This window comes from Pseudorca crassidens, chromosome 3 (genome assembly GCF_039906515.1).
Source record: "Pseudorca crassidens isolate mPseCra1 chromosome 3, mPseCra1.hap1, whole genome shotgun sequence".
NCBI lineage: Eukaryota > Metazoa > Chordata > Mammalia > Artiodactyla > Delphinidae > Pseudorca > Pseudorca crassidens.
The window spans coordinates 170034619-170061160 of NC_090298.1; the positions used below are offsets into that span (position 1 = coordinate 170034619).

Sequence of the window (26542 nt, forward strand, 5' to 3'; positions counted from 1 at the left end):
TGGCTAGATCCCGTGGCAGGTGTATGATTTTAAGAACTCTTTGAGAACCCGCCACACTATTTTCCACAGAGGCTGCCCATTTTGCATTCCCACCAGCTGTCGTGGATGAGGGTCCCAGTTGCCCTGCTTCTCGCCAGCACTTAGTATTGTCTTAGCCATTCTGGTGGGCGGCACCTCACTGAGGTTTTCCTGGGCTTTTTCCTAATGTGCTTATTTTATTGGCCACCTGTATGTCTTTTTTGGTAAAGAGTAAAAGCTAATATTTATGGAGTTGTGCAGTAAACATTCATTGTGTGTCTTCAGGTCTACAAAACTGTCATCCAGACAGACCCAGACCCCTCACCCTGATCACTATCTTTGAAATTTTTTTTTTTTTAATATTTATTTGGCTGTGTCAGGTCTTAGTTGTGGCATGTGGGATCTACTTCCCTAGGGAAGGGATCGAACCCAGGCCCCCTGCATTGGGAGGCATTGGGAGAGCGGAGTCTTAGCCACAGGACCACCAGGGAAGTCCCTGTCTTTGAAAAAAATTTAAAAGAGGGATTTCTCTGGCTGTCCAGTGGTTAAGACTCTGCGCTTCCACTGCAGGGGGCTCAGGTTCAATCCCTGGGTGGGGAACTAAGATCTCCCATGCAGCACAGTGCAGCGAAATAAGAAAAATTTATAAGAGAAGAAAACAAATAAATACCCTCTGGGATCGCAGGCTGGGGCGTTAAGTCGGGTTAAGGATGTGACCCCTTTCTGGTTCCTCCGACGTTGAGTGTCCACGTGACATGGGTGATGATCGCCCTATTTTCAGCTCTGACGCCCAGAGAAGGACAGGGACTTGAACACAGTGGAATCTGCCCCCGATTCCAGGGCTGGTGCTCTGGCCTCAGGTGCTCCTCCACCTTGCGTGCCCCCAGCCTGGGCCCCACTCACTTTTGCTCACGTTCTCAGCTCTGTGCCAGGAAATGGCCTTGTTCCCTGGCCCCCGGACCTGCTCATAAAATAGAATCCTTCAGGGCATGGGAGGCCAATATCCGAGGACGGAGGAGGGGAGGAGGCCATGGGGACAGGAGGACGGGGCCTCCCAACCATCAAGGAGTGCAGCCGTGGGCTTTGTCTCTCTGGGCCTCTGGGTGGAGAAGCCACGGTCAGTAATTAGCCACCAGCTGGGCCCTGGGACCAGTTCACCATCTCTCCGTGGGCCTCCGTTCCCCATCTTACCCACCTGGTCCCCACCCACCTCCGGCGCAAGGAGAGCACTTAGTGAACGGCTGAGAATAACAAGCCACCCCCTATGGATTCTGCTCCGTTTCAGTGTCCTCTGAAACATTTAAGAACTTATTAAGCACCTACTATGTCCTTTACAAGTACCACCTCTTTGGACACTTCTTATTTTGACAGCTTTAGGAAGGGGTAATTGACATGCCACGAACTGCACGTGTTTAAAATGTACATTTTGATGAGTTTTGTCATATGTCTACCCCAATCACGGGCACAATCAAGATAGAGAACAAGATCCCGCAAGCCGCGTGGCACGGCCAAACGTTTCCATCACCCCAGAAAGTTTCCTTGGGCCCCTCCCCGCCCCGACCCTCCAGCCCCAGGCAACCAGCAATCTATTTTCAGTCACTATAGATTTCCATAGTGGGTGTTTTCCAGAATTTTATATAAATGGAATCATACAGTACATCCTCTTTTGTGTCTGGTGTCTTTCACTCAGCATAAGACATTTAAGATTCATTCATGTTGTGTGTTTTTCCTTTTTTATGGCTGAATCATATTCCAGAGAATGGATGGACCCCATTTTGTTTATCCACTCAGTTTGTTGGTGGGCATTTGGGTTGTTTCCAGTTTGGAGATGTTATCAATAAAGCTGCTACACCGTGTGTGTACAGGTCTTTTTTGCTGGTTGGTTTGTTTGTTTGTGTTGGCCGCACCACGCAGCACGTGGGATCTTAGTTCCCTGACCAGGGATCGAACCGGAGTCCCCTGCAGTGGAAGTGCGGAGTTCTAACCACTGGACCACCAGGGAAGTCCCGTGTGTACGGGTCTTATGTACACCTGTGCTTTTGTTTCTCTTGGGTACATGTGTTGTTATTAATTTCTACGTAAGGAAACACCCCCAAACTTGCTGCCTTAAAACAATAAACATTCGTGGTCTCACACAGTTTGGGAGGGTCAGAAATTTGAGAGTGGTGTAGCTGCATGGTTCTGACTCGGGGTCTCTCATGAGCTTGCAATCAAGCTATGCAGTGGGGCTGGAGGAGCCGCTTCCAAACCGGTTCCTTCCTGCGGCTGTTGGCAGGAGGCCTCAGTTCTCCTGCACATGTGCTTCTCGAGCAGAATAGGATGGTCTAGACGTCGGTAAAGAGCTTGCTGTAAGAGCGAGTGAGGGAGAGCCCACGATGGAAGCAAAAGGCATTTGGTAACCAAATGTCTGAAGTCTATTCCTCTGTATTCTGTTAGAAGTGAATCACTAAATTCAACACACACCCTAGGCAAGGCAGAGAATTACACAAGACCATGAATACCAGGAAGCGGGGCTCACTGGGGAGCCATCCTACAGTTCCCTAGTATTTGAATATTTCAGCAAACATTAAGCTTCTACTGTGTACGTGACAAGAACCTTCCCCTTGGCTACTGACAACAAGCTCTCTGAAAAACAACAGTCTGCCCACTTTGCAGACAGGGAAACTGGCCCAGAGAAGTTAAGTCACCCGCCGACAGTCTACACCAGAGTAAGCAGCAAAAGGAAGGTTCCATCCTAAGGTTTAAGTCCCGAGTGAGGAGGAGGCCAGCGGTGGCAAGGAATAGGTGCAGAGAAGGGAAGAAAGCGCAATTATTTTTTTTCCTCCAGAGCAAGAGAAGACGCACCCAGGAGAGCTGTGTTCCTTCATTGGTTTCACAAACATGTATCATGCACCTACTGTATGTCAGGGGCTATTTTAGGCTGTGGGGACACTGCAGAGAACAAGATGGACAATCCCGGAGCACGTGGCACTCACACATGTGGGTGGGCGATTCCACTCATCACTACCCAGGCCGGCACTGGTGCACCATTTTGCTGGAGGAGGGAAGAGGCCTGAAGTTCTGTGCTGGACGTTGCGGACCCCAGGGCGACCGAGACACACGCAGTCACTGCCCTTCTGAAGTTCACAGTCTGTTGGGTGAGATGGAAAACAAACAACAAAGAGCTCCTCCATTCTTCCCTTCAATACTTATTTGTTACTGACCAGCGTCCTTGGCTTCCTTACTGAATAGAAATTGATGAGGCCAGACAAGAAATGCAGGGCCCCTGCTACAGGTGGGAGTGAGAACAAGCAACAGGTTCCCTTGCTTGTTCACTCCCTTGGTGGGACAGGGGGGAACGAGCTGGTTCCCTATATGAGGTGAGGGTAGGGGTGTGTCCAGCGGTTGGGCCAGAGAGGTGACTTAGGTGGTCTGCCCACCCCTTTGGTGGTGTAGTGTGCAGTGGGCCTGCACAGTATCCTGCTTTTGCTCCTGACACCCTGCTTTTGCTTCCGGGTCTTCAGAAGTGACAGTTGGGACTTCCCTGGTGGTCCAGTGGTTAAGAACCCACCTGCCAACGCAGGGGACACAGGTTCAAGCCCTGGTCCGGGAAGATCCCACATGCCACAGAGCAACTAAGCCCGTGCGCCACAACTACCAAGCGTGCTCTCTAGAGCCCGCAAGCCACAACTACCGAGCCCATGCACCGCAACTACTGAAGCCCAAGCGCTTAGAGCCCACGCTCCGCAACAAGAAAAGCCACCGCAATGGGAAGCCCGTGCACCGCAACGAAGACCCAACACAGCCAAAAAAAAAAAGAAGTGACAGTTGGGTTTTTTGGTCTTTTTGTATTTTGTTGTCCATAATTTGCCCCAACTGAGCATGCACACAGTTATTTTTAGTTCCCTTATGGTTTCTTTGTATTTTGTTGCCCGAGGAGACGTTTTTCCAAGTGCAAGCACTGCAGCAAAGGGTCCCAGGTCCCAGGTGCCAGCGTGTCTGAGCACTTACTGTGTACCAGGCTGGGGTCTAGATGCAGCAGTGATCAGGACATAGATACCCTACAATATGGTGGGGAGGGAACAGGACAGTAAGGGAAGAAAGCAGGTGATTTCAGCCCATGAAAAGGGCCTGGGGAAGTCCAGCAGGGTGGTGCCGGGGTGGGGTGTGGGTGTCATCAGAAGGGGTGCTCAGGGAACACCTGGCCTGACCTCCCCTGGAGGAGGGGACATTGGAGCCAAGACCAATGTTTTTGTTCAGGTTCCCTGGTTGTGGGTTCTTTGTTCAAGTGGAACTTTCCTCTATTGGTTGGGGGACCTCAGCGGTCCCTGCTCCGGCTGCGTGTCCAGTTGGGGTGGGGATGGAAGCCCCCAAGATGAGTGTCTCAAGAAACCAAACTTTCCTCAGTCCCAATCAACTGATAAATGGAGACTTTGACCCTCCCTTCTCCCCTTATCTCAAGACAGGTGAGCACAGAGTGTCAAGGTGCAGCTTGGAAGGTTTGTGATGGGATCTGGGCAGGGCCAGGTGGAGAGCGGGTGGGTGTTGTGGCCAGGTCATGGCTGGGAGGAGTGCCATCGTCAGGGAACTGTGCATAAGGGCACCTCAGTTTCTTCATCTGTGAAATGGGTCTCCATTTCAGGCTTTTTTCTTTTTCTGTCATTCAAAACACATGGAGCTTCCTGTGTTTAGGCCTCCTTCTAGGTCTCCTTTTGGAAGAGGCCAGATGGTAAATATTTTAGGGCTGTTGCAACTATGCAGGTCTGCCGGTGCAGAGTGAAAGTAGCCAAGCTCCTTAAATGAATGGGTGTGGCTATGCTCCCATATCAACCCGGCAGTACTTGCTTTATAGTAGGTGCTTCATTGATGCTTGTTCCCTGCCTGGAATTATACCAGGCACTGCACTAATGCCTGGTCGAGGCCTGGTATATAGCAAGTGTTGCATTAATGCCTGGTCCATGCCCAGTTTACAGTAGGCATTCCACTAATGTTTGTTTCCTGCCCAGTATATACCAAGTACTGCATTAATGCTTGGTTACACAGTAGGCACTACATTAAAAGCTGGTCCATACCCGGTATACTGCACGCACTACATTAATGGCTGGTCCATGCCTGATATACAGCAGGTACTCCATTAATGCTCGTCCCATACGTGGCATATAGCAGGCTCTGTATTAATGCTAAGCCCAGGCCTGGTATAGAGAAGACGTTCCATTAATATTTGTTCCAAGAACGGAGGAGACGAAGGTTCGTTTCCGGTCAGGTAATGCCAGGGCGCCCCAGGAGGCCGTGAGGGCTGGTATCCCAGTGCCTCACGTTGGGCCTAGGTCGCTCAGCCTCGCGACCGCAGCTGCGGGTCCGAACTTCTCGCTCCGGGGCCGAGAGAGCCGCCGGGCCGAGCGGGGCCGAGCGGGGCCGAGCGGGGCCGAGCGGAGCCGAGCCAGCCTGACGAGTCCTCCACATTCCCACAATCCCGGGCGGCCCCGCCCGGCTCCCGGTTGCGCGTCCCCCTTCCCACGTCGGCGCAACCAAACCCGCGGGCGCGCCAGCCTCGCCCCTCCCCGCCCCGCCCGCGCGACGCCCCGCCCATCCCGACCGCTAGTCCCGCCCCCGCGGCGGGCGCGCAGGCCGCCGCCCACTCCCATTGGCCGTGCCGCCTGCCCGTCGGCGCTGTCCGCGCGCTGGTTAGGTTGTGAGGCGCTGTCGCTCGGTCGCGGCGGCTGCGGTTGGCGGCGGCGGCGGCGCCAGCGGTTGTGGCGGCGCGGGTGGAGGGTGGCCGGGAGGGACCAGCGGCTGAACGGGACCGGTGCTCTCAGGCGGCCGAGGCGGACCGCCGGCCCAGGGGCCGAGCGCCGAGGGCCGGGCGGGCGCGGCCGGGGCGGCTCGGGGCCAGGGCCGGGCCGGCCGGGGGGCGGTGGCGGGGGCGGCCGGCGGGCGGCCGGGGCCGGGGCCGGGACGATGACTCTGGAGTCCATGATGGCGTGTTGCCTGAGCGATGAGGTGAAGGAGTCCAAGCGGATCAACGCCGAGATCGAGAAACAGCTGCGGCGGGACAAGCGCGACGCCCGGCGCGAGCTCAAGCTACTGCTGCTCGGTGAGTGGGGCCGGGCCTGCGGGGTTCGGGCCGGCGGTGCGCGTGGCGGGCGGGCGGGGCGGCCCTGCGTACTGGCCACGGCCCTGCATGCTGTCCAGAGCGGGCTCGACCCCCGCGGGGTCAGCCCTTGCCTACCTGTGCTGTCCACCTCTGGGCCACCCGATCTCTGCAGCCTGTGTTGTCTAGGTTGAGTTCCTGACATCAGAGGAGCCAGGCCCTGCCTCTGTTGTCCACATCAGCGCCCCAGACCCTCGGGATCTGCTCGCGCCTATGCTGTCCGTGGCAGGTCACCAGTCCTTGCAGGGTCAGCGCCTGCTTCAGCTGTCCAGATCAAGCCCCAGTTTCCTTCAGGATCAGCCCCTGTCTCTGCTGTCCAGGCGGGGTCCCCAGGACCCTTTGGGATCAGTCCGTGCCTCTGCTGCCCAGCCCCTGATCCCTGCAGGGCCAGCTTCTGCTTCTGCTGTCCCGTTCGGGCCCCCAAAACCCTCGAGGGCCTGCCTTCTAACCCCTTCTCAGGAGACAAGCCTCCTCCCTGCACAGGACTGGTCCTCTATCCCTGCCCCCAACAGGTGTGCCCCCTCGCTGCCCCCAGCATCTATTCAGGGCCAGACCTTTGGGCTGTAATCCACAAGACGCACCCCTTGCCTCCTGGCATCCCTTCTCTACTTTTCCCACCAGGTGGAGCCCTGTTCCCTGCAGCCCCTGTTCCCTGAGGCCAGTCGGAAAACCCATGTCCCTCCCCAGTGGAGAGCAATCTGTGGGGGAGAAGACAGCCTTTTCTCTCTTCTTGGGGCCGGGGCGGGTGGAGCCCTGACGGAGCAACCGTCTCCGTCCGGCCCCTCTCCTTACGTCCGAGTGGGAGCCGGGTCTCCTGGGTCCTCTTCCCCGTCCTGGAGAGGATTCCCGTCCAAGTCTCCGTCTCCCCCACTGCGCACCTGTTGCACGGAACTAGTCGGCCCAGCAGTCGGCAAGCTGTTGTCACCCCAAATAAGGGTTGTTGGAGGACTTACCTCCGCAGTCAAAGGCAAGAAGGTCGTTTACACAAGCGAAGCCCTTGCCCTGCCTTCTCCGGAGCTCTGCTGCATTCCTGCACTGTGGGGAAGGTTGGAAATGCTGTTGTGATGGGCCCCTGGTGGAAGAGGGGTCTGCCACCGAGGGGTCCACCCGCAGGACGGTGCAGGGTCGGAGGCGGTGAGTCGCTGGAGGCCGTGGGTCTTGGAGGGACTGCCTCGCTCCTCCCACCTGTGGGGACCCTCTGGGTCCTCCCTTTGATTAAAATACCTTCCCTGTTTTTTTTCCCAAACGTTCCACTTTACCTAAAGGCTATAAAATGGGCCATCTTTGCAGAAAAGACAGGCAGAGAGTAACGGTAAAGTTTGGAGGAAACTTGCAGTGGGGTCCCAGTGGCACCTGGGAGGACAGCATGGCCCTGGCTGCCTTACACCAACAGAGGTAGAATTTATTTTCAGAGGGGGGTTGAGAAGTTACCAGCATGTTAATGTTACCAGACAGTCGGCCTTGCCTGGGGGCTGGGGGCTGCATGAACCTCTGCACGCCCCTGCTGCCTGCCCTGTGCGCACCCAGGCTCCAGATTGACGTGGGGTTCAAGGGTACGGGTCGGTGGCCTGTGATCTTGCAGCCTTGCTGTGTGTCTCTGGTCTCCCTGGGCTGGGGCTGAGGAGCCTTGCAGGGGATCTGGATGTGCCCAGCGCCCACCCATGGGTGCGGGCTGTTGGCTGCAGGAGCACCTGGGTCTGAGGTCCCACCCCTCCCTCCGCTGGCTTGCAGAACAGGGAGTCTGCACCCTCCTGGGAAGCTGTTAAGTCCTAGGCATGGGGGCAGATAGGAAGATGAGAGCTTGGGGGTCCAAGGTGAAGGTTTATGACACCAGGAGGGCGGCTGTGAATGCCAGGCGGAGCTCCAGGGGACGTGCTGGGAGCCGGGGGGTGCCGAGCAGCATCCCTGCCCCACCCACTCCATGCCGGGAGCACCCCCAGTCATGAGAACCACAGACATCCCCAGCTGTGGCCCAGTGTCCCCCGGGGGCAGAATCCCCCCTGCCCCGTGTCAGCACACAGTGTAAAATGCGTGTTGCAGAGCCGGTATGTGATCGGTGTTCGCTTGTTTTGTCAGATGCTTTGTGGGTGCTTGAAAGGTGAATGCTTTTGTCACTACGGTCCAGAGCCACATACGTGTGTGCCGTCAACACGCAACATGTCTACAAACACGTGTGATAGATGTGTTCGGTTTTGTTGGTCCTGTTACTCCAGGCCACATCCTCATTCACAGTCGTCTGTGGTGAGGAATGGGGGTAGTGAGCGTCCCTGCAGCGGATACACCGGGATCCCCACGGCTCGGCGTTGCTCTCCCACTTTACGGAAGAGGACCCCCAGGCCCAGTTAGGAGCTCCGGTGGGGGTCCCGGGCAGGCCCGCCGGCTTCTGCCTCCCGTGATCCCTCCTGGTGCAGGTGCAGTCCCCTGCCCCCGCGTTTCTGCCACTCAACAGAGAACAACCGAGGAGGCCCCTCGTCCATTCCTTAGGACAGGTTTCCCCTTGAGAACCGAGGCCTACCGCAGGAAGTGCCGGTCCAGGAGCTGAGTGGCTCCGGGATTTCTAAATAAAGCAGGGCGGTCAGTTCCACAGGCTTCCTGTCCAGCCCGCTGTGGCCCCGAGGGCGGTAGAAAGGGCCGGAATCCGGCCTGGGGTGTGGTGGCCCCGGCGGGAAGGGTGCGCCTGCCCTGCTTGGAGGCGCGAGTGGAACGTGGCCGTGGCTCCTGGCGGTGGCCCTGCCTGTCCCCCGCAGACCCTGATGGCTGGAAGCACCTGGGGCCCTGGGCCACCGCTCGTGGCCCACTCCAGGATGAGTCTCAGGGGCTTAAAAGTTAGATGAAATTTTGTGTCACTGAAAGGGTGGGCGCCATCCCTGGAGGTGCAGGAGCCCAGACTTGCTGTCAGAGCCCCTCTCCCTCGGTGTCCTGCGTGCCAGGCCAGTGGGAATCTCCCTCCCCTTGGGCCCGAGCACGGCCTCGCCACGTGTGTCCCTGGGCTCCGGACTCCGTGTGCACAGATGCTTCCCGGCCTCTGCTGAGCTGCGCTGGTCGCTGCCTGAGAGCCTCGGATGTTTAACCACAAAAGGTTTCACTTTCTGATTTTTGTGGTGGAGCCCTTCTCCCTGCGGCCTGAGAACAGGTCGCAGTCACTGCTACTCCTGGGCTGGGAGTTTGGAGCAGCTGCAGACAGAGCCGAGTGGGGACCCCTGGCAGGAGGGATGGGAGCCCGTTTGTCCCTCCTCTGCCTCGGAGGGCCTTGGGGGCAAAGTCCAGCCCTGGGTGGGCGGGTCTGGTCTGGGCCGGGTGTGCGGAGCTGGGCTGCACTCAGGGGGAACGGCCATCTCTGGTCCCCATAGGGCGCTCCTCTCCCATCAGGACAGTGAGCCGCGGGGCCTGTCAGCCCAGTGTCCGTGGACGGGATTGGGGCATCTCCACGGGCTTCGGGGGCACCCGCGTGCGGGGTTAGTTTTTGGCGGAACTCCAGCTGCTCTCAGAACCGGGCCCCAGGCCACAGGCTTGCTGGCTGGGGAGTTTGTGCCAATGCGCCCCAGCCCCCTGCTCCCGGGTGGCCGCGGTCTCTGCCCTTGGCCCAGGCGTGGGGCGCCTGGCGGGTCACTACCAAGGTGTCTGCCCCTCGTTTTCCCCACCACATCCCCCCTCCGGGGCAGGCCCTGCCACCCCATGGCCCAGCACAGAGCCCTGCGGACCTGAGATGTTTGCTGGGTGACTTTGATTGGCTAACTGAACTCAGTTCCCTCAAGCAGGTCGAATGGGGGTGACTGGGCGCCCCGACTTAGGGCATCCTCACATCCTGCCTGGACGTGAGGTTCCCTGCTCCGGGGCCCGTTGCCACTGCTGGTGGCCCTCTGCTGTGATGCGTGGACAGACAGGGACTCAGGGGCACAGCTCGCAGCTGCCGCCCTCCCGAGGCCTCGTGAGTGGGCTTGGGGGTGCTCCAGAGCGAGCACAGCCTCGGCTCCCCGCCTGCAGCACTGTTGGGGGGAAGGCCGCAACACCTGCGAGGCGCTGTGCCCTCCCGTGGTCACTGCTCTCCCGACGGAGGGCTTTACCCGGGTTGACAGGCTGCCCCGGCAGCGCTTGGGAGGCGGGTCCCGCCAGGACCGAGCTGGAGAGCGCGGTGGGATTTCAGTCCCCGTGCCTCCCGAGCCTCGGGTTTCCCTGCTGTGGAAGGAGAGCGTCCCCCAACTCCCGGACTGTGGGAGGGTCAGTGGGGGCGACGCATGTCAAACTGGGGAGTGCCGTCTGTGCCCTTGTCTTTATTCACGGTATCGCGCTGGCTGGCAGTCCGTCTGCGGCCGAGCGGGGACCTCCCTGTCTTGCGGTGGGGTCTCCGGAGCTTGGCCCTCAGGGCTGGGCCTCTCGTTTCCTGATCTGATCCCAGCGCCTGCCAAGGAGGTTTGCTTACGGACCTCGGTTGGCGTAGAGCTGAAAGGTCAGACCCCCCATGGAGGCGGGTCGCCCCATCTCTGCCCCATTGGTCCTCTCTGCTGAGCCTCGACAGGTGGGTGGGGGCCTTCCCGTCCCCCAGGCTGGGCAGCTGGGCTGCACGGCAGGGTTGGGCAGGACTGGGGCTCATACCAGTCTCCCCGACTCCTGAGCGTTAGGCTTCAGGAAGCGCTGCACTAGGACCTGGCACGTGGGACAAGAGGGGGGCTGGCCCAGGGGACCAGTGTCTGCGCCTGGAGTCACCTGGGCAGGGGACGCTGGACCTGCTGACTTAGCGGCCACGGTGTGGAGGTCAGATGAAGGGATGAGTCCCGAGGTCTGCCCTGTTGTCCTCCCTCCTGGCCCCTGTCTGCGCTGGCGCCCGCTGCTGCGGTGTCTCTGAAAGGCCCGTGGCTGGCCCGGGAGAGCTCCCCCGGTGCTCTCACATTCGCTCACTTCCCTGGGTGGCGGTGACCGTGGACCACGAAGAGATGGACGGACGTGAAGCCCGAAGACCTTAGCCTGTTGAGGTCTGACAGTTACTGGTTGTGTGACCTCAGCGAAGCTTCTTGACCTCTCTGTGCCTCAGCTCCTTCACTTGTCCAGCAGGAGGTGGGGTGATAGATGTACCACTGAATGAATGGATGAGCGGGGGCGAGGGGAGCGTGCAGTTGCCTTCCTTGGCTGCACGAGGTGTTTGCACTTTCTCCAGCAGAAGGTCGTCGTGCCTCTTTGATCTTGGACCTGTTGACACAGCTCGGGGCCATGTTGGATTTCCGAGCTGTGTTTCCAGGAGCCCAGATCCCCGGCAGTGCTCTCGCCTGGGCCTCCTGTGGTCCTGGGGTTCCTGGCTTCACTGCCCACATTCTAGAATTAGGGATGGCTGGGCGGCAGCCCTGAACCCCAGCTTCTGACACTAGTGTTCTCTTGCTAGATCGTGGCCACTTGCCCCGGGGGCCATGGATCCTGCACACCTTGAGTCCCACTGGGATGATGTCGGACCAGCACCATCCTTCCTGTCCTCCAGGCCCTTTCCCTGCCCCTCTTCTCTCCCACATTTGAGGAGTGGCTGCCTGGGCTCAGACATAATTCCTCCCGGTCTGCGGTCCTAGATCTTGGCCGACCGTGCAGGCGAGACAGTGGCTTTCTCCCTCTGTCGCAGGGATGGGGCTGCTCTCCTCCTTCCTCTTCTCCAGTTAGTCTCAGCTGGGCAACTGGTGATGCCACTGAGCACGCCCAGAGATCGTCCTGCAGGCTCCCGGCCCCGCTGTGCTGTCTGGCCCCTGCCAGGCCCCCAGGGGCAGGACCCCTCACATGGGTGGTGCCCCCAGGGGCCCCCATTCTTGGAGTTAGGGCAGGGGATGCAGAGGACCTGAGGGGGACACGTGACAGAACCGGGACTGTGGATTGGGGCCGAGTTCATTTGGTTCATTCGGGAAAAATGTGTGCGGTGACTTCTGCGGGCCGGGCCTGTGCTGGGGCTGGGTGTGAGGCTGCTGGCAGAGCCCCGCCCTCGGGGAGCTGGCTCCCAGCAGGGACAGACGGGAGCAGCAGGCCAGGAGCAGGTGGGGTGCTGGGGGCACTGGGGCCCTTCCTGGAAAACGTGAGTTTGGGTTTCTGTGCAGGGAGTTGGGGTGGCGTTCGGGAGGGGCAGGGCCCGATGCGTGGGCGACGTGAACAGTGGTGTCACGCGCCGGCCCCGGGCCGCAGTGCCACGGCTGTCCTCGTGCAAGGTTGGGCTGGTTGCGTTGTGGGGGACAGTGGGGGCCAGGGGACCCACAGACACGAGCTCGGAGTCTGAGTACAGCCAGGACCTGGGGCCACTCGGCGTCCTCGCTGGGAGGGGGTGTGGCGGTAGGTGCCCTCTGCACCTGTGCAGGTGCGTGGCTAGAACGAGGCCCATCACGGGGTCTCACACGGTCTTGCTTGAGGGGGGCCTTGCTCTTCTCCCTGGTGGGCAGCTGTTGAAGGTTTTTTTTTTTTATAGATATTTATTTGGTTGCGCTGGGTCTCAGATGCAGCTTGCGGGCTCCTTAGTTGCAGCACGTGGGCTCCTTAGTTGTGGCTCCCAGGCTCCTTAGTTGTGGCATGCGAACTCTTAGTTGCGGCACACGAACTATTGGTTGTGGCATGCGAACTCTTAGTTGTGGCATGCATGTGGCATCTAGTTCCCCAACCAGGGATCGAACCTGGGCCCCCTGCATTGGGAGCGTGGAATCTTCCACCAGGGAAGTCCCCATGACCAGATCTTCAGGGGGAACTGACCAAGGGCGGGGCAGGATGAGCTGGAGCTGCCAGGGACCCCCGGGCAGCGGCTACAGCAGATAGGCCTGGCCGTGAGGTCCAGGTGGGCCTCGCACCCCGAGACTTCTCTGAGCAGGAGGCTGTTGGCTCGGGCGTGTTGGGGGGCCCGGGTCCCAGCTCCCGGCACTGGGTGCCGGCAGCATGTGGGCTGAGTTGGGCCAGGGGGTGGGCACCTGGAGAGGACGCTGTGGCGGCTCTGCGTCCCCCGGAGCCTTTCCTCCCTCCCTCCCTGGCCAGTGGTGGCCGAGCTCTGGCCAGCTGGGCCTGCCGGTTCCAGAGCCCAGGGCCCGCAGCTCCGGCCTTCCACCCACAGCTCTGCCGGGAGGTGCCTGCTGGGACTGGCACCTGTCACTCAGTCGCTGTTGGCTCTGAGCACAGGTGACACGCCACCCTCGACGTGCGGCTCGTGGGGCTTTCCTCCGGGGGCCCGGCCTCTGCAGCCGCCACCTCCACAACCTCCTTTCTCTGTCCTTCCTGGCAAGGTGGCATGGCCCAGGCGGGGTCACTGACTGTCCCGCCTCCTGGGCCACACTGTCCCCAGGGTGTCCCTTTTGCTGCGTTCTCCCCCAGCTTTATTGAGACGTAAGTGCCACGCGTGTTGTGTGGTTTAAGGGGTGCACGTGAGTACTTGACACGTGGATTGCGACATGATCGCTCGTGAGGCCCGTCACCGCCCCGTCACCACCCCCTCACCTCACTAGTGACTTTTGCTCCTGCACTTGATCGCGGTGCTGTCTTCGCAGCGGCTCCTCTGCCCCCAGCAGGGTTCGGGCCATGTGCCTCGTCCAGGACCTCCGACGTCTCCAGGGCCAGTTGTGTTTCCGGCTTCCGAGGGGTCCGTCTTCCGTTTCTTGGTTTTCGGGGCGTGTCCCAGCTGCGTCGTCTGTGTTGGGCACCGGGGCGTCCCCCGTTCTCCCTCGGCCACTCTCTGGCCGGTGATCACGGCTCCTCCGTGAACACCCGCTGTCCCTTGGTTGTTGGCACGGGCGCGTGCACGTGTGTGAGACCCTCGGTGTCCTGCGCTGCCTCTGGGGAGCTCTGGGGGGGCTGCCTGTCCTTTGCGCACCCGTTTTGGAGACGCTGGCTGTGGTCTGAAGTCAGCAGGCTCTCTCTGGATCTCCCCGCGCCCTTGTGCTCGGGCAGCTCTCTTGCCCCTCCTGCAGTTCAGGGGGGTGGACTCAAGGGGCAGCGCCCCGGGGCCTGAGTGGCTGCCCTTTTCCACCTCAGCTGACCTGTGGCTGCAGGGGGTTGGGCTTTAGTGGCCACTGGTCTGATGTTTCTGGTGAGAGGCCCTTCCAAACACCAGCAGGGCACGTATCTTTTTACAGTAGCATAGTGTCAAAAACAGGGGTTCTCACCTGGGGGTTCCTGCCCCCAAAGGACATTGGGCAGTGTCTGGGGATGTCTGTGTGTCACACTGAGGGGATCCTGGCATTGAGGGGGCAGGGCCAGGGGTGCTGCTCAACACCCCAGAGTGCCCGGGCCGGCCCCAGTGTCAGCAGTGCTGCGGGGACCCTGGTCCAGAGGAAACCACGCAGGGCATGGCATTCCTGTGTGTCGCCTCCCCTCCCCCACCCCGCCTCCTGCAACGAGGGAGGAGTGCGTGGACCCCTCAGGGAGGTGTGGGGTCACATGGGGTCCTCGCCCCTCCTGCCTCAGAGCTGGGGTGGGGCCTTGGTGGGAGTGGGCGCCTGGCCTCTGGTTGATGTTGCGGCAGCAGTGGGATGGAAGGTGGCATTGGCGTAGTTACCACTCGGTGACAGAACCAGAGTCGTATTCTTTTATTCGTAAAAGGACCCAGTGCCTTGATGGAGGTCCTAGAAAGGGGCAGCTGCAGTGAGGCGGCCTCTGCTCTGTCTCCCCAGGTGGGCTCAGGCATCCGTGGTCAGTTACTCAGACGCGGGTGGAGGGCCTCCTGCTGCAGGATGGTGTGGTCACTGCAGGCCGCTCAGAACCCATGTCTTCTCCGGGAGCTCCCGGGCAAGGAGGCAGGCAGCAGATGCCTGAGAGAGACTCCCTGAAAGGCAGCGGTGATGGGTCCCAGTGCAGAGGGGAGCTGCCTGCCCTGTGCCCACGGCACTGGTGGCTGTGAGCCGGATGGCGTGCAGGGCAGGACGCAGCTCAGGCCCCTTCGTTGGGGTGGGGGACACAGGTGACTCTGAGACAGGGTGGGGAGGATGAGCCCAGGCGGGCTGGGGCGAGTCTGGGGGGTTCTGAGTCCCCAAGAGGGGGCCTGGGGGCTTCAGTGCATGGGTGAGTGGGGACCTGTGTTGGTTATCAAGTAGGGGTTTGAGGCCATGCGTCCTTAGGCTGTAGAAGTTCTCTCCCGCTGTGCAATAAACCACCCTGTAACTTAGTAGCTGAAAATAGCACACAGGCAGATTCTGAGGGTCAGGAGTCGTGGGGGTTCTGGCTCCGGGTCCCTTATGAGGTTGTAGAGCACGTGTTGGCCAGGGCTGCCTCATCTGAAGGCCCAGTGGGGCCGGAGAAGCCGCTTCCAGGGTGGCCCCTCACATGGCTCCTGCCCACATGGGCCCTCAGGGACGGCGCTGCCCCCCGGCCCCCGCGAAAGTCCTACAGAGGACGGGGAGCCCCGTGACTCGTCTTGGAAGTGACAGGCCATCCTTGGTCAGATTCTTCTGGTTGGGAGGGAGGCACTGAGTCCAACCCGCCCTCCGGGAAGGGTCAGGCTCCCCCTCTGCACGGAAGACATCCCAGAGATTTGTGGGCACATTAAAGCCACTAAAATGCAGTCCCTGCGTGTGGAGGTGAACAAAAGTGGGGGTACGGCTTTGCCGCTTAGAGGGTGACAGGGTGGTGAGAGGCTGGAGCAGGAGAGGAGCCCTCCCTCCTGCCGCAGCGCTGGTGCCAGGTGGGGCTGGCCAGCCCTTGATCCCGGAGACTGCGTGCGCCCTTCTCTGAGGTGGGGCCTTGACACCTGACACCTGGAGGGTGGTGGGACAGAGAGGGGAGGGGCCCCGGGCACCCAAAGGGCCTCTGGGCTGACAGGGACGTGGGCCTTGGGGCTGTTCAAGCGCCAGAGTCACGCTCGGTCTCGGGGTGGCGTGAGGTTGGGTGAGGTACAGGTTCAGGGGCTGCTGGGGACTGTGGGGGGCATGGCCCGGCGCCCTGCGAAGGCCCAGCGTGGCCTCGACGCAGATGCCAAACTCGTGCCCTGAAGGAAAGCTGTTCTGATCAGAACAGCCGTGGGTTGGCGGGACGTTGTCACATGAGGGCATGTGGGACAAGGGAGCTCGTCACGTGACCAGTTAAGGGGGTGGCAGCATCTGGGGGAGACACTTCACTGCTCCTGGCCTCCAGTTCCTCGGCTGTGGCCAGAGTTGAATTCAGACCCAAGTTGCCGCAGGTGCCGCGGCTGCTCCCTTCCCGTCCCTGCCCACGTTGTTGTCCCGACCTCCTCTGAGCCTCGGCGGCCCCTGTAGACAGGGTGTGCGTGGGAGGACGCGGCCCGCCCTGTTGTCCAGGCAGCAGCGGCTGGCCAGGCGCATCCCCACCTCGAGCCTCGTGGGCGGGACTCCGCGTGTTCGGGGCTCCTCGTGGGCGGGGCTTCTCGTGTGCAGGGTGCGGCGAGCCCACGGCTCGGGTCGCGGGTCCGGTCCCGCTGGGTCTCACTGGGCCATTTGCAGGCACGGGCGAGAGCGGGAAGAGCACGTTCATCAAGCAGATGCGCATCATCCACGGGGCGGGCTACTCGGAGGAGGACAAGCGGGGCTTCACCAAGCTGGTGTACCAGAACATCTTCACCGCCATGCAGGCCATGATCCGGGCCATGGAGACCCTCAAGATCCTCTACAAGTACGAGCAGAACAAGGTGAGGCCCGGGCGGGAGCGCCGGGCGCGGCGGGGCGTCCTACAGGGGGCAGAGTGAGTCCTGGCCCCCTCTGCGGGCCAGCGTCCTACCAGGCACTCCACGCACTGTATCAGGCCCTCTGTGCCCCCCGGGGGTGGCACGTTCTCTTATTTCCTTCAGTAACAGCTTATTGAGAAAACGTACATACCAAGTCACCCATTTAAAGTGTGCAATTCACTCATTTTTAACATATTCACAGAGTTGTGCAACCATTGCCTCTAATTCCATAACGTTCTCATCACTCCAGAAAGAAACCCTGTCCCCACTGGCAGTCACCTCCCCTACGCCTAACCCAGCCCCTGACAACCAGGAACCCACTCCCTGTCTCTGTGGATCTGCCTGTTCTGGACATTTCCCATCAATGGAATCACACCCCGTGTGTCCCTCTGTGTCTGGCTTCTCTCACTGAGCATCGTGATCTCAGGGTCCATCCACGTTGCAGCGAGTGTCAGTGCCTCACTCCTCTTTGTGGCTGAATGATGCTCATTGTGTGGAGGGACACATGGTTTGTCCATCGTCCATCGACGGACGCATGGTTGTTTCCACTCTTCTGGCTCTCGTGGACATGCTGCTGGAACACTCGTGTGCAGGTTTTTGTTTGCACGCCTGTCCTGGTTTCTCCTGGGCGCATCCCCAGCAGTGGAGGTGCGAGGTCCAGGGTACCTCTCGGTTCGCCTTCCAGAGGGGCTGCCTGCCTGCTGTCCGAGCGGCGTTGCCCCGGCCGTGCACCAGGGGGCTCTCTCTGGCGGCCTCCCTTGGCTTCGCTTTTGTGGATCTGTTTTCGGGGACTTCTCTTTCAACTCCAGCAGTTTGCCTGGGCTGGCACGTGGCACCGTGTATTGGACCATGTATGTCCAATAGGATTTAAATTAGTCTGTTTACTTGGAAGCTTAAGAAGGCCAGTCAACCAGATTTCTGATATTGGTGTCTTCCTGCCTTGATGCCCAGTTCACGGGTCATCAGGGACCCTACGGGGCCCAGCACTGGGTCTGGGGCCCGGCCAGCCTGGCTGTGGGAATGAGCATGTAGGGCCTGCTGGAGCTTCTCACCCTCTGGTTCGTAGGATTGCTCGCAGCTGAGGCCCCTCAGCGTCCAGGCCCCACTTTAACCGTGGAAGTCCAGAGGCATCTGGAACAGGGATTGGCAGACTAAGGCCTGTCTCTGTAGGTGCAGCCTTGCTGGCGCGGGCCACGGCCACTCGATTACACGTCATCCCTGGCGGCTTTCGCTGCAGCAGCAGGGACAGCGTGGCCGTAGAAACAGACGTCTGGTCCCTGGCCTACATGCATCCGCAGTTGGGGGTTTTCTGGGGCTGGTGTCTGCTTCTCCTGGCCCAGATTGGGAGGCTGGGAGGGTGAGGCGGGGCTGAAGGACGCTGTTGTGCGGGGGCTGGGGCGGGAGAGCATCCCTGGGAGGTGACCGGTGGGTTCCAGAGCCTGGGCTGGGGCCCCCTCATTCCTTGTTTGGGGTTCTGCCCAGCTGTGTCCCCTCCCCAGTCCCTCAGCCGTGTGGGTGGGACCATCCCGAGCACAGGCATGTGGAGCAGGCTGGAGGAGAGACAGGGGGTCTCCTGGGGGCCTTCTGCCCCCGGCGGGGTGTGTGTGTGTGTGTGTGTGTGTGTGTGTGTGCGCGCGCGCGTGTGTGGGTCTCTGGGGTGGTGTGTCTCAGCGAGGCTCTTTAGGAGCGGGTCTCCGAGCCCTGTGGTCCAGGGTCTGTGGAGGCTCCATCCCAGGGGCATGAGTCGTTGGGCCACTGGACTGTTATGATTAGCTCAGCCTCCCCTTCCTGGTGGGTTGCTCTGGTCCCCAGACCCCATCCCAGGCTGCACACGAGAGGACCTATGCCTTCAGAGATCCCGAGGGTTTCAGGAGCTGTGTGCTTGGAGTCGGGGGGCAGGTTCTTCTTAGGTCACAGCAGCTCTCTGTGCCTCGGTTTCCTCACCTGCAGCATGGGAACACAGGGGCAGCCAGTGGTGTTTGTTCCTCTGTCCTGTTTGGGTGCCCCGGGACTGAGGTGCGTGGCGGCCGGGTGGGCCCTGCTCCCGGGAGCTGCCTCCATCTGCATTTTCCTTTGGGGGCCTGGCACTGGGGGGCGATCGCTGCCGGTCGCCCTTGCGTCGTCCTGATGCGTGTTCATGGGAAATGGGAGTCAATGGTTCCGAGTCGGTTGCCGGGTGCTGGCGCTGAGCATCCCGGCCTGCCCCTCGCCCCACAGGCCAACGCGCTCCTGATCCGGGAGGTGGATGTGGAGAAGGTGACCACCTTCGAGCACCGGTACGTGAGTGCCATCAAGACGCTGTGGAACGACCCCGGCATCCAGGAGTGCTACGACCGCCGGCGGGAGTACCAGCTCTCGGACTCTGCCAAGTAGTGAGTGGGGCCGGACCAGGCCTGGGCGGAGGAGGGTCCGCATGGCGCCTCGTTAGCCGTGACGGGGCGATTTCCCTGCAGGGAGGCGGGTGTCTGCGGGGATTTTCCGTTGTCTCTCTGCCCCTTTTCTGTGTCTCTCAAGCTATTCCAAAGTGACAGGTTTGGTTATGAAAAGCCACCCCTCCAGCCCACAGCCTCTCTTCGGAACCCCGGCGCCGTCCCCATCCCCGGACAGCCGTCCCTCAGAGCTGGGGCGGGGTTCTGTCCCAGGCGTTCCCTGCAGCCTCATTTTGCCCTTGTCCGTTCTCGTCCCAAGTACTTGGGCTGCTTGGGCCCCTCCCAGCGCTCAGGAGACCTGGGATGGCCGGGAGGCCCCTCGTGGGCTGGCCTGAGCGGCCCTGCCTGCTGTGTTGCAGCTACCTGACTGACGTGGACCGCATCGCCACCTCGGGCTACCTGCCCACCCAGCAGGACGTGCTGCGAGTGCGCGTGCCCACCACTGGCATCATCGAGTACCCCTTCGACCTGGAGAACATCATCTTCAGGTACCTGTGCCCCCGGCCCCGGCCCCCGGTGTGGGGCAGCGAGAGAGGGTCCTTGTCTGTGGCTGTCACCAGGTTTCCAAGTGAGCCAGGCCCTGGTGGCGCTGGCAGGGCTGAATGGAGGCGGCCCCGGGGGCAACGGCCTCCTGGTGCGGGCTCCGTGTGGGCCCCAGATGGGGGGAGGGTGCCAGCGCGTGCGTGCGGATGGGCGGGCGGGTGGTCTGGAATCCAGGCCAGAGCAGGGGTGCTCCAGGCGGGCGGTGGAGGAGCCTGAGGGCCCCCGGGGAAGGTGGCTCCAGACCCCTCTGCGGCCCAGTTCCGAAGCCCATGCAGCCAGAGTGAACTCAGGGCCGTCCCCAAGGATGGGCCCCGCCACCCCGTGAGGTCACAGCTTGTCCAGAGCTGCCAGGCGGCAAGGCCAAGTGTGTTTCCCGGGGCAGCCGTAACAAATGACCACAGATGGGCAGCGTAAAATCACAGAAATGCATCCTCTCCGAGCTCCGAGGTCAAGGTGTCGGCAGGGCTGGGTCCTCCTGAGGGCGTGAGGGGAAGCTGCTCCGTCCCCCCAGCTCTGGGGGTGCTGGCAGCCCGCGGCGTCCCTTGGCTTGTAAAAGCCTCGCTCCATCTCTGCGTCCGTCATCACACGGCCCCTCCCTGGGTCTGTGCCCATGTTTCCTTCTTACGGTAACTCCACTGATCACTGGATCCAGGGCTCCTGCTCCAGAGTGACCCTGTCTGAACTAGTGCCATCTGCGGGGACCCCGCTTCCAGATCAGGCTGTGTCCCCAGGTTTCAGGGGGACTGACTGGGGGACACGGTTCGCCCAGGGCTCTGAGGCCCAGGCTCTGGGGTGGGATTCCTGCTCTGGCTGCGAGCCTTCCCTCCCCGCCACTGCATGGGGTCCCTTCTGCTGGGCGAGCCCACCCCAGGGGCCCCAGAGGCAGCGCTGCTGGTGGAGGTCCTGCCCTGTTGCCTTGAAGCACCAGCCCCGGGGGCGTTCAGGGAGTCTGTTGGGTTTGCCTTGAGGTGCCCTCTGGCCCCAGGGACCGCATTTCTCAGGCAGAAGCTTCTGGGAGAGGGGGAGAGTCTGGGTGCCCCCAGCTGGCCCCCCATCCTTTCTCACCTGTCAGAGCCCCCGGGGTGCCCTTGGACCCTCAGGAGTTGTAGGCATCACACTGCACATGCCTGATGGTACATTTTCTGGTGAGAGTTCAGCATTTCGGTTTCCTTCTTTTTTGGTCAGGTTCTCGATGGGGTCCGGGACCTCAGAGGCCTGCAGGGCACAGGCCGGGGCTATCACTGGCCTTCCTCCCGACCCCACGTTCCAGGGTCCCCTCACATGGCCTCACCTTGGCCTCCGCAGCTACTGTGCCCTCTGTCCAGAACGCCTCCCCCCCTCCCTTCCCGCCCCTCCCCCAAGCCTGTGTGTGCGCTCTGCTGCTGTCCACACTGCAGAGTGGCCCTGCACCTCTGCCGCCACTGTCCCTTGGCCAGCCCACCCCTTGTCTGGTCAAGGGCTTACAGAGGGCAGGCCGGGGGCCCGGGCAGGGAGCTTGTGCCCCCATCTTGATCGGAGCTCACACAGCATCCAGTGACAGTGCGATTGGCCTGATGTGTGAGGCCTGAGCCTGGTCCCACATGGACCTCCTGCAAAGACCTGACCCCCCCCCCGCCCCGCCCCTGGAGGCCCAGGTTCCCGCCTGGCTGTACTGGGGAGACTCAGCTCCAGAAAGGCTGTGGCCCCTGACGCCGTCGGCCCGATCGCGCTCCCCAGACTGGCAGCGGCAGCCCGGTGGGCCTGGTGTCCACTCACCCCCCTCCCATACCCTAGGTCACCCTGGCACATCCGCCATCTGCCTGTGCTTGCTAGAACCTCCTCTGAGAAACCCCCGCCAGGCGGATTGGCCTCTGCTGCCTGACTGTCCAACAGCTGTGGACGGGCCTGGCCTGGGGACCCTTGCCTTCTCAGGCTGCTGTTCTTTCTCGCCATCGTCTTCAAAAGTAGAGGGCTTTGGGGCTTCCCTGGTGGCGCAGTGGTTGAGAGTCCGCCTGCCGATGCAGGGGACACGGGTTCGTGCCCCGGTCTGGGAAGATCCCACATGCCGCGGAGCGGCTGGGCCCGTGAGCCATGGCCGCTGAGCCTGCGCGTCCGGAGCCTGTGCTCTGCAACGGGAGAGGCCACAACAGTGAGAGGCCTGCGTACCGAAAAAAAAAAGTAGAGGGCTTCCTCGTCAAAGAAAACTTAAGAAACTCACAAGTAGGAAGCGGGGACCTGTCACCAGTCGTGATGGTCAGGGCGCTGTCCCTAGCATGTCCCCGCCCCGCCTGGTGTCAGCATCTGTGTGCCGACATCTCCCACTGGACAAGCAGCCTGCTCTCGCCGTGGCTGGGGTGGGTTCCAGCATTTCATAGGTGATGCCGTGTGGTATCCAACAAGGGGAGACGGGTTTCCAGATGTGGGACATCCGAGGTCGCCCGGCTCAGCCCCACCGGGGTCTGTGCCTCACACGCTCCACGGCGCCCCCTGTAGGCCAGGGCCCCTCCCTCGGCAAGCAGGCACCTGGCTGTCTCGGGGGTCCCCCCTCCCCTGCTTGTGCTGTGTTCTCCTGGCTTAATGGTGTTGCGGCTTTGCTGGCTCTGACAGGTGACTGAGGGGCCCTCGTTGCTCTGATGCCTCAGGGGTCACTGTGGCTCTGGCAGAGGCGGCTGTGCTGGGGGTGGGCATTGTCATCTGCAGCCCCGCGCTGAGCCCGTGCACCCCGCCCTGCAGGATGGTGGACGTGGGGGGCCAGAGGTCCGAGCGGAGGAAGTGGATCCACTGCTTTGAGAACGTGACGTCCATCATGTTCCTCGTGGCCCTCAGCGAGTACGACCAAGTGCTGGTGGAGTCGGACAACGAGGTGAGGCCCTCACTGGGCCCAGGGAGGGGGGTGCCCACAGGCCCTTTTGGGGGACCTGCCGCCAACCTGCTGCCTGCCCCTCAGAACCGCATGGAGGAGAGCAAAGCACTGTTCCGGACCATCGTCACCTACCCCTGGTTCCAGAACTCGTCCGTCATCCTCTTCCTCAACAAGAAGGACCTGCTGGAGGACAAGATCCTCCACTCCCACCTGGTGGACTACTTCCCCGAGTTCGACGGTGAGCCCGCCCTAGCGGCCTGTCCTGGACGCTGCCAGCGCCTCCCTCACCCTCTCTGGGCCTCGGTGGCCTCGTTGGCGACTCAGGAGTGACACGAGGACGGCGTTTCCCAGGCCGCACGGAGGCCGCGGTGCAGTTAGTGTGGCCGGAGCTCGGCAGGCGCCTCGCAGGGCCCTGGATGGTGGAGAGAGCTTCGTGTCCCCCGGGGGAGCGTCGTCTGTGGGAGGGGGCACCCTGCGGTCACCGCCTGGCAGCCTGTCCCCACCTGCCCAGGGCCCGGGCACGGGGAGGAGCGAGGCGCGGGGGATACGGGGTGAGCCGGACCCCTCCTGCCATCCCCACCCCCCCACGCGGAGACCCCTGGGGGCGCTCCTGGGGGGCAGTCGGGGCTCTGCCACTCCCTCCCCGGCGTCTCCCGGAGGTGCTGCCTGAGGAGCCGGGAGGCCGGGGGGTGGGAGTGTGGGGTAGGGTGGGGGGGTCGGGGTGTGGGGTAGGGTGGAGGGTGGGGGTGGGGTAGGGTGGAGGGTGGGGGTGGGGTAGGGTGTGGGGTGGGCGGCAGGCCAGAGCAGGAGGCTGGCTGCCAGGGGGCAGCAGGGCTGTGGACACATGCCTGAGTGGGAGGGGGGTGGACAGAGAGGAGGCGGGAGCCAGGGAGGTGGGAGGTGGGTCTGCCTGGCAGGTGGGCCTGAGTGAGGGGCTGCTGGGCAGGGGGGCTGCGCGGCTCCCTCGGCTCATCCCGCCCCTCCCCCCTCCTCCGCCAGGCCCGCAGCGGGATGCACAGGCCGCCCGGGAGTTCATCCTGAAGATGTTCGTGGACCTGAACCCCGACAGTGACAAGATCATCTATTCCCACTTCACGTGCGCCACCGACACGGAGAACATCCGCTTCGTCTTCGCCGCTGTCAAGGACACCATCCTGCAGCTCAACCTGAAGGAGTACAACCTGGTGTGACCACGCGGACTCCCGCCAGCCGCCTGCTGGTCGCCAGTCTGCCCCAGGAGTCGGGGTTTTTTCATATTTTTAAACAAATGGTTTTTATTTCACAGTTATCAGGGGATGTACATCTTTCTTCCTACACACCTCGTGCACCTTCTCATCTTTGTCAGTGGCAGAGGCCGCCTTTTTCTGGCCTTGACTCGTGGCTTGCTTTTTTCTAAAAAAAACAAAAAAAAACAAAAAAGGAAAAAGAAAAAAAAAGAGAACCCACAGAAGACGGGCAGAGATGAGACCTGGCCCCCAGCGGCGCGAGACACTGCCTCCGGGGACAGTTGTTGGCCTGCTTTCTTCTGATCTCCGAAGGCGTGGAGACGCAGAGGCTGGGACTTCTCTTTCTTTCTTGTTTAAGTTATTGACGCCCTCACCACTGTTGCCGGGTTTCTGCCCCGGACTCCAAGACGTGGGGGTGGGTGGCGCCCCCCGCTGCCCGCCCTGGGAAGTGCCTAACCATTTTTTCTTTTTTTTTGAGGAAACAAAAAGCAGCCCCTGGGGCCCTGTCTCACAGCCCTGCCTGCCGCGGGGGCCTGGGGCGTGGTTCTCCGGGTCTTCCGCTGGGAGCGCTCCTGGGCTCTGGGCTCGGTCCCCAACCCTGAGGAAGCCCGCTTGGACTGGGAGCCACTGTTTGTTTTGTTCCATTTTGTACCCAGTTTGGAAGCAGTGAGGGTGGGGTAGGGACTTCTTTCAGAATTTTCTCAGGTCTGTCCCCGAGAGGCAGAGACGCAGGGAGGGTCGCCCTGGCGGGGCTGTGGGTGGCTGGGAGATGCCCACCGCCCTGCACTCTGCCCGGAGCCGAGCTGTCGGGGCTCGTGGCAGCTGGAGGTGGGCCCTCAGCCTGGCCACGGCCACGCACTGAGGGGCCCTCCCCGAGGGCCTGAGGGCCGGTTTCTGGGGGGAGGAAGTGGCCGTCTCATGTGGCGTGGGCCGAGCACTGCAGTGGTTGGTTTTGTGTGGTTGGTTTCTTGCACCAACGTGACGGGAGTGGCCCGCCGGTGGCGCCCCGCACCTGCCCTGCGTACCTGGGCCCTGCGAGTGAGTGCTCAGGGCGGCCCTTGACCAGGGAGTGCAGAGAAACAGCGCACACGTCAGACCAGCCCCACACCAGCCCTGTCCCTGTCCGTCCGCCTCCCACCTCCCTCCTGTGCCTGATACGCAGGGCCCAGGGTCGGGGGCAGGCTTCTCGGCCTGTTTTCCTTGGGCATCTCCACCCGAAGGGCCCTCTCTGGTGCCGTGCGTCCACTTGCGGGGTTTGTGCCATAGCCCTGACGTGCGGCCGGGGACGGTGGTGCCGCTGGCGGTGGGCTCCCAGGGGCCCACAACGCACAGGGAGCCGGGGCAGGCCCTCGAGGGGGAGGCGGTGGGGGGCGCATCCAGAGTGTTAACTTCCGGAGGGGCTGGAGTGCCAAGATCCCGGGGCAAGCCCGGCTGCTGTGCCCAACCTCCCCGCCTGGCTCGCTCGCCTCCGAGGCGCTTGCCCGAGTGCCAACCTACCCCCACTGCTGTGTCACGTCACCCAGCAGAACTGCCCTCCGAGTGCCAACGCCCCAGTGGTGTGAGGGGCCGTGCCGGCTGGCGGGGGTGACCTCGCCCACTTGTATATTAAACAGTCCTGATTTCAGACAATTTAAACCTTAATCTATTTAAAAAAGAATATTATATAAAAATGCTGTTTTTAAACCTTTTGTCATTTGAAATGCATGTATTGTCCGTGCGGGCTGAGGGGCGGGCGCCGTCGGCTCAGTGCCAGTCTCCTGTGGCCGGAGCTGTCCATGTTCAGGCAGCGTGTCGGGGCCCTGACCCCTTAATCCAGAGATATGTGATGGAAATAGACTTTTCATACCTTTCTCCTGAAATGAATTCTGTTTTAAATTGGAATAAATTTTGTTCCTAAACACTCGGCCCCCTGTGGCTTATTTCCTGTTACTGACTGGGGGCAGGGAGCAGCAGAGGGGCCCTGAGGTCCCCGGGTTGTCACCTGACTCCTGTGTGGCCTGCGGGGCCCTGGCACCTTCAGGATGGGGTCTGAGGTCACGGGAGCCGCAGCTCGGCCGCCCGGGGTGTACCTCCTTCCCTGAGCTGGGACTGCGGCCCCAGGGCCCCTGACTTCAGGTCAATGTGCTGTGCTGTGGGCTGGAGCATCCTGCAAGAGGAACTCCTCCTCGTGGGGGGCAGGGGACAGAGATGGGGCCTGGGTTCTGGGCCCAACTGGCCACTCACTGTCGCGGATCCTCTTGGGAAGACGGGCCCCTCCCCCAGCCCCATTTCTTTCTGCAAATCAAGATGTTGGACCAGTGATCTCCCTGCCATCTCTCAGTCTTTTTTTCCTTAAAAAAAAATATTTTTTACATTGTGGTAAATACACCTACAACTTACCAGCTTCACCATTTTTAAATATACAGTTCGGTGACATTAGTTTCATTTGCAATGTTGTGCAACCGTCAGCAGTAATTGTCTCCAAAACATTTTCATCACCTCAAACAGAAACTCCGTACCCATTAATCAATAACTCCCCACCCCCTCCCCCAGCCCCTGGCCCCCACCATCCTATTTTCTATGGATTTCACTCCTCCAGGGACTCCATGTGAGTGGAATCACACAGTATTTGTCCTTCTGTGTCTGGCTTCTCACTGAGCATCATGTCCTTCAGGTACATCCATGGTGTAGCAGGTGTCAGGATCTCTTTCCTTTTTAAGGCTGAATCATTTCACTGCGTGGATGGACCACCTTTGTTTATCC

The 26542-nt window shown here is 61.2% G+C and overlaps 1 protein-coding gene across 1 annotated transcript; it reads left to right on the plus strand.

Moving 5' to 3' along the window:
* Positions 1 to 5911: 5911 nt before the first annotated feature.
* GNA11 (G protein subunit alpha 11) lies at positions 5912 to 25700 on the plus strand. Its single transcript, XM_067734256.1, has 7 exons — positions 5912 to 6091; positions 16540 to 16724; positions 18978 to 19132; positions 19549 to 19677; positions 22445 to 22574; positions 22659 to 22812; positions 23574 to 25700. The coding sequence occupies exons 1-7, from the start codon at positions 5956 to 5958 to the stop codon at positions 23762 to 23764; spliced, it is 1080 nt and encodes a 359-aa protein (XP_067590357.1). The 5' UTR covers positions 5912 to 5955; the 3' UTR covers positions 23765 to 25700.
* Positions 25701 to 26542: the final 842 nt, after the last annotated feature.

Coding starts and splice junctions, on each gene's coding strand:
- GNA11 (XM_067734256.1), top strand. CDS start 5,956: ATGACTCTGGAGTCCATGATGGCGTGTTGCCTGAGCGATGAGGTGAAG. Junction 16,725..18,977: donor ACAAGTACGAGCAGAACAAG/GTGAGGCCCGGG, acceptor CTCGCCCCACAG/GCCAACGCGCTCCTGATCCG. Junction 19,133..19,548: donor CTCTCGGACTCTGCCAAGTA/GTGAGTGGGGCC, acceptor GCTGTGTTGCAG/CTACCTGACTGACGTGGACC.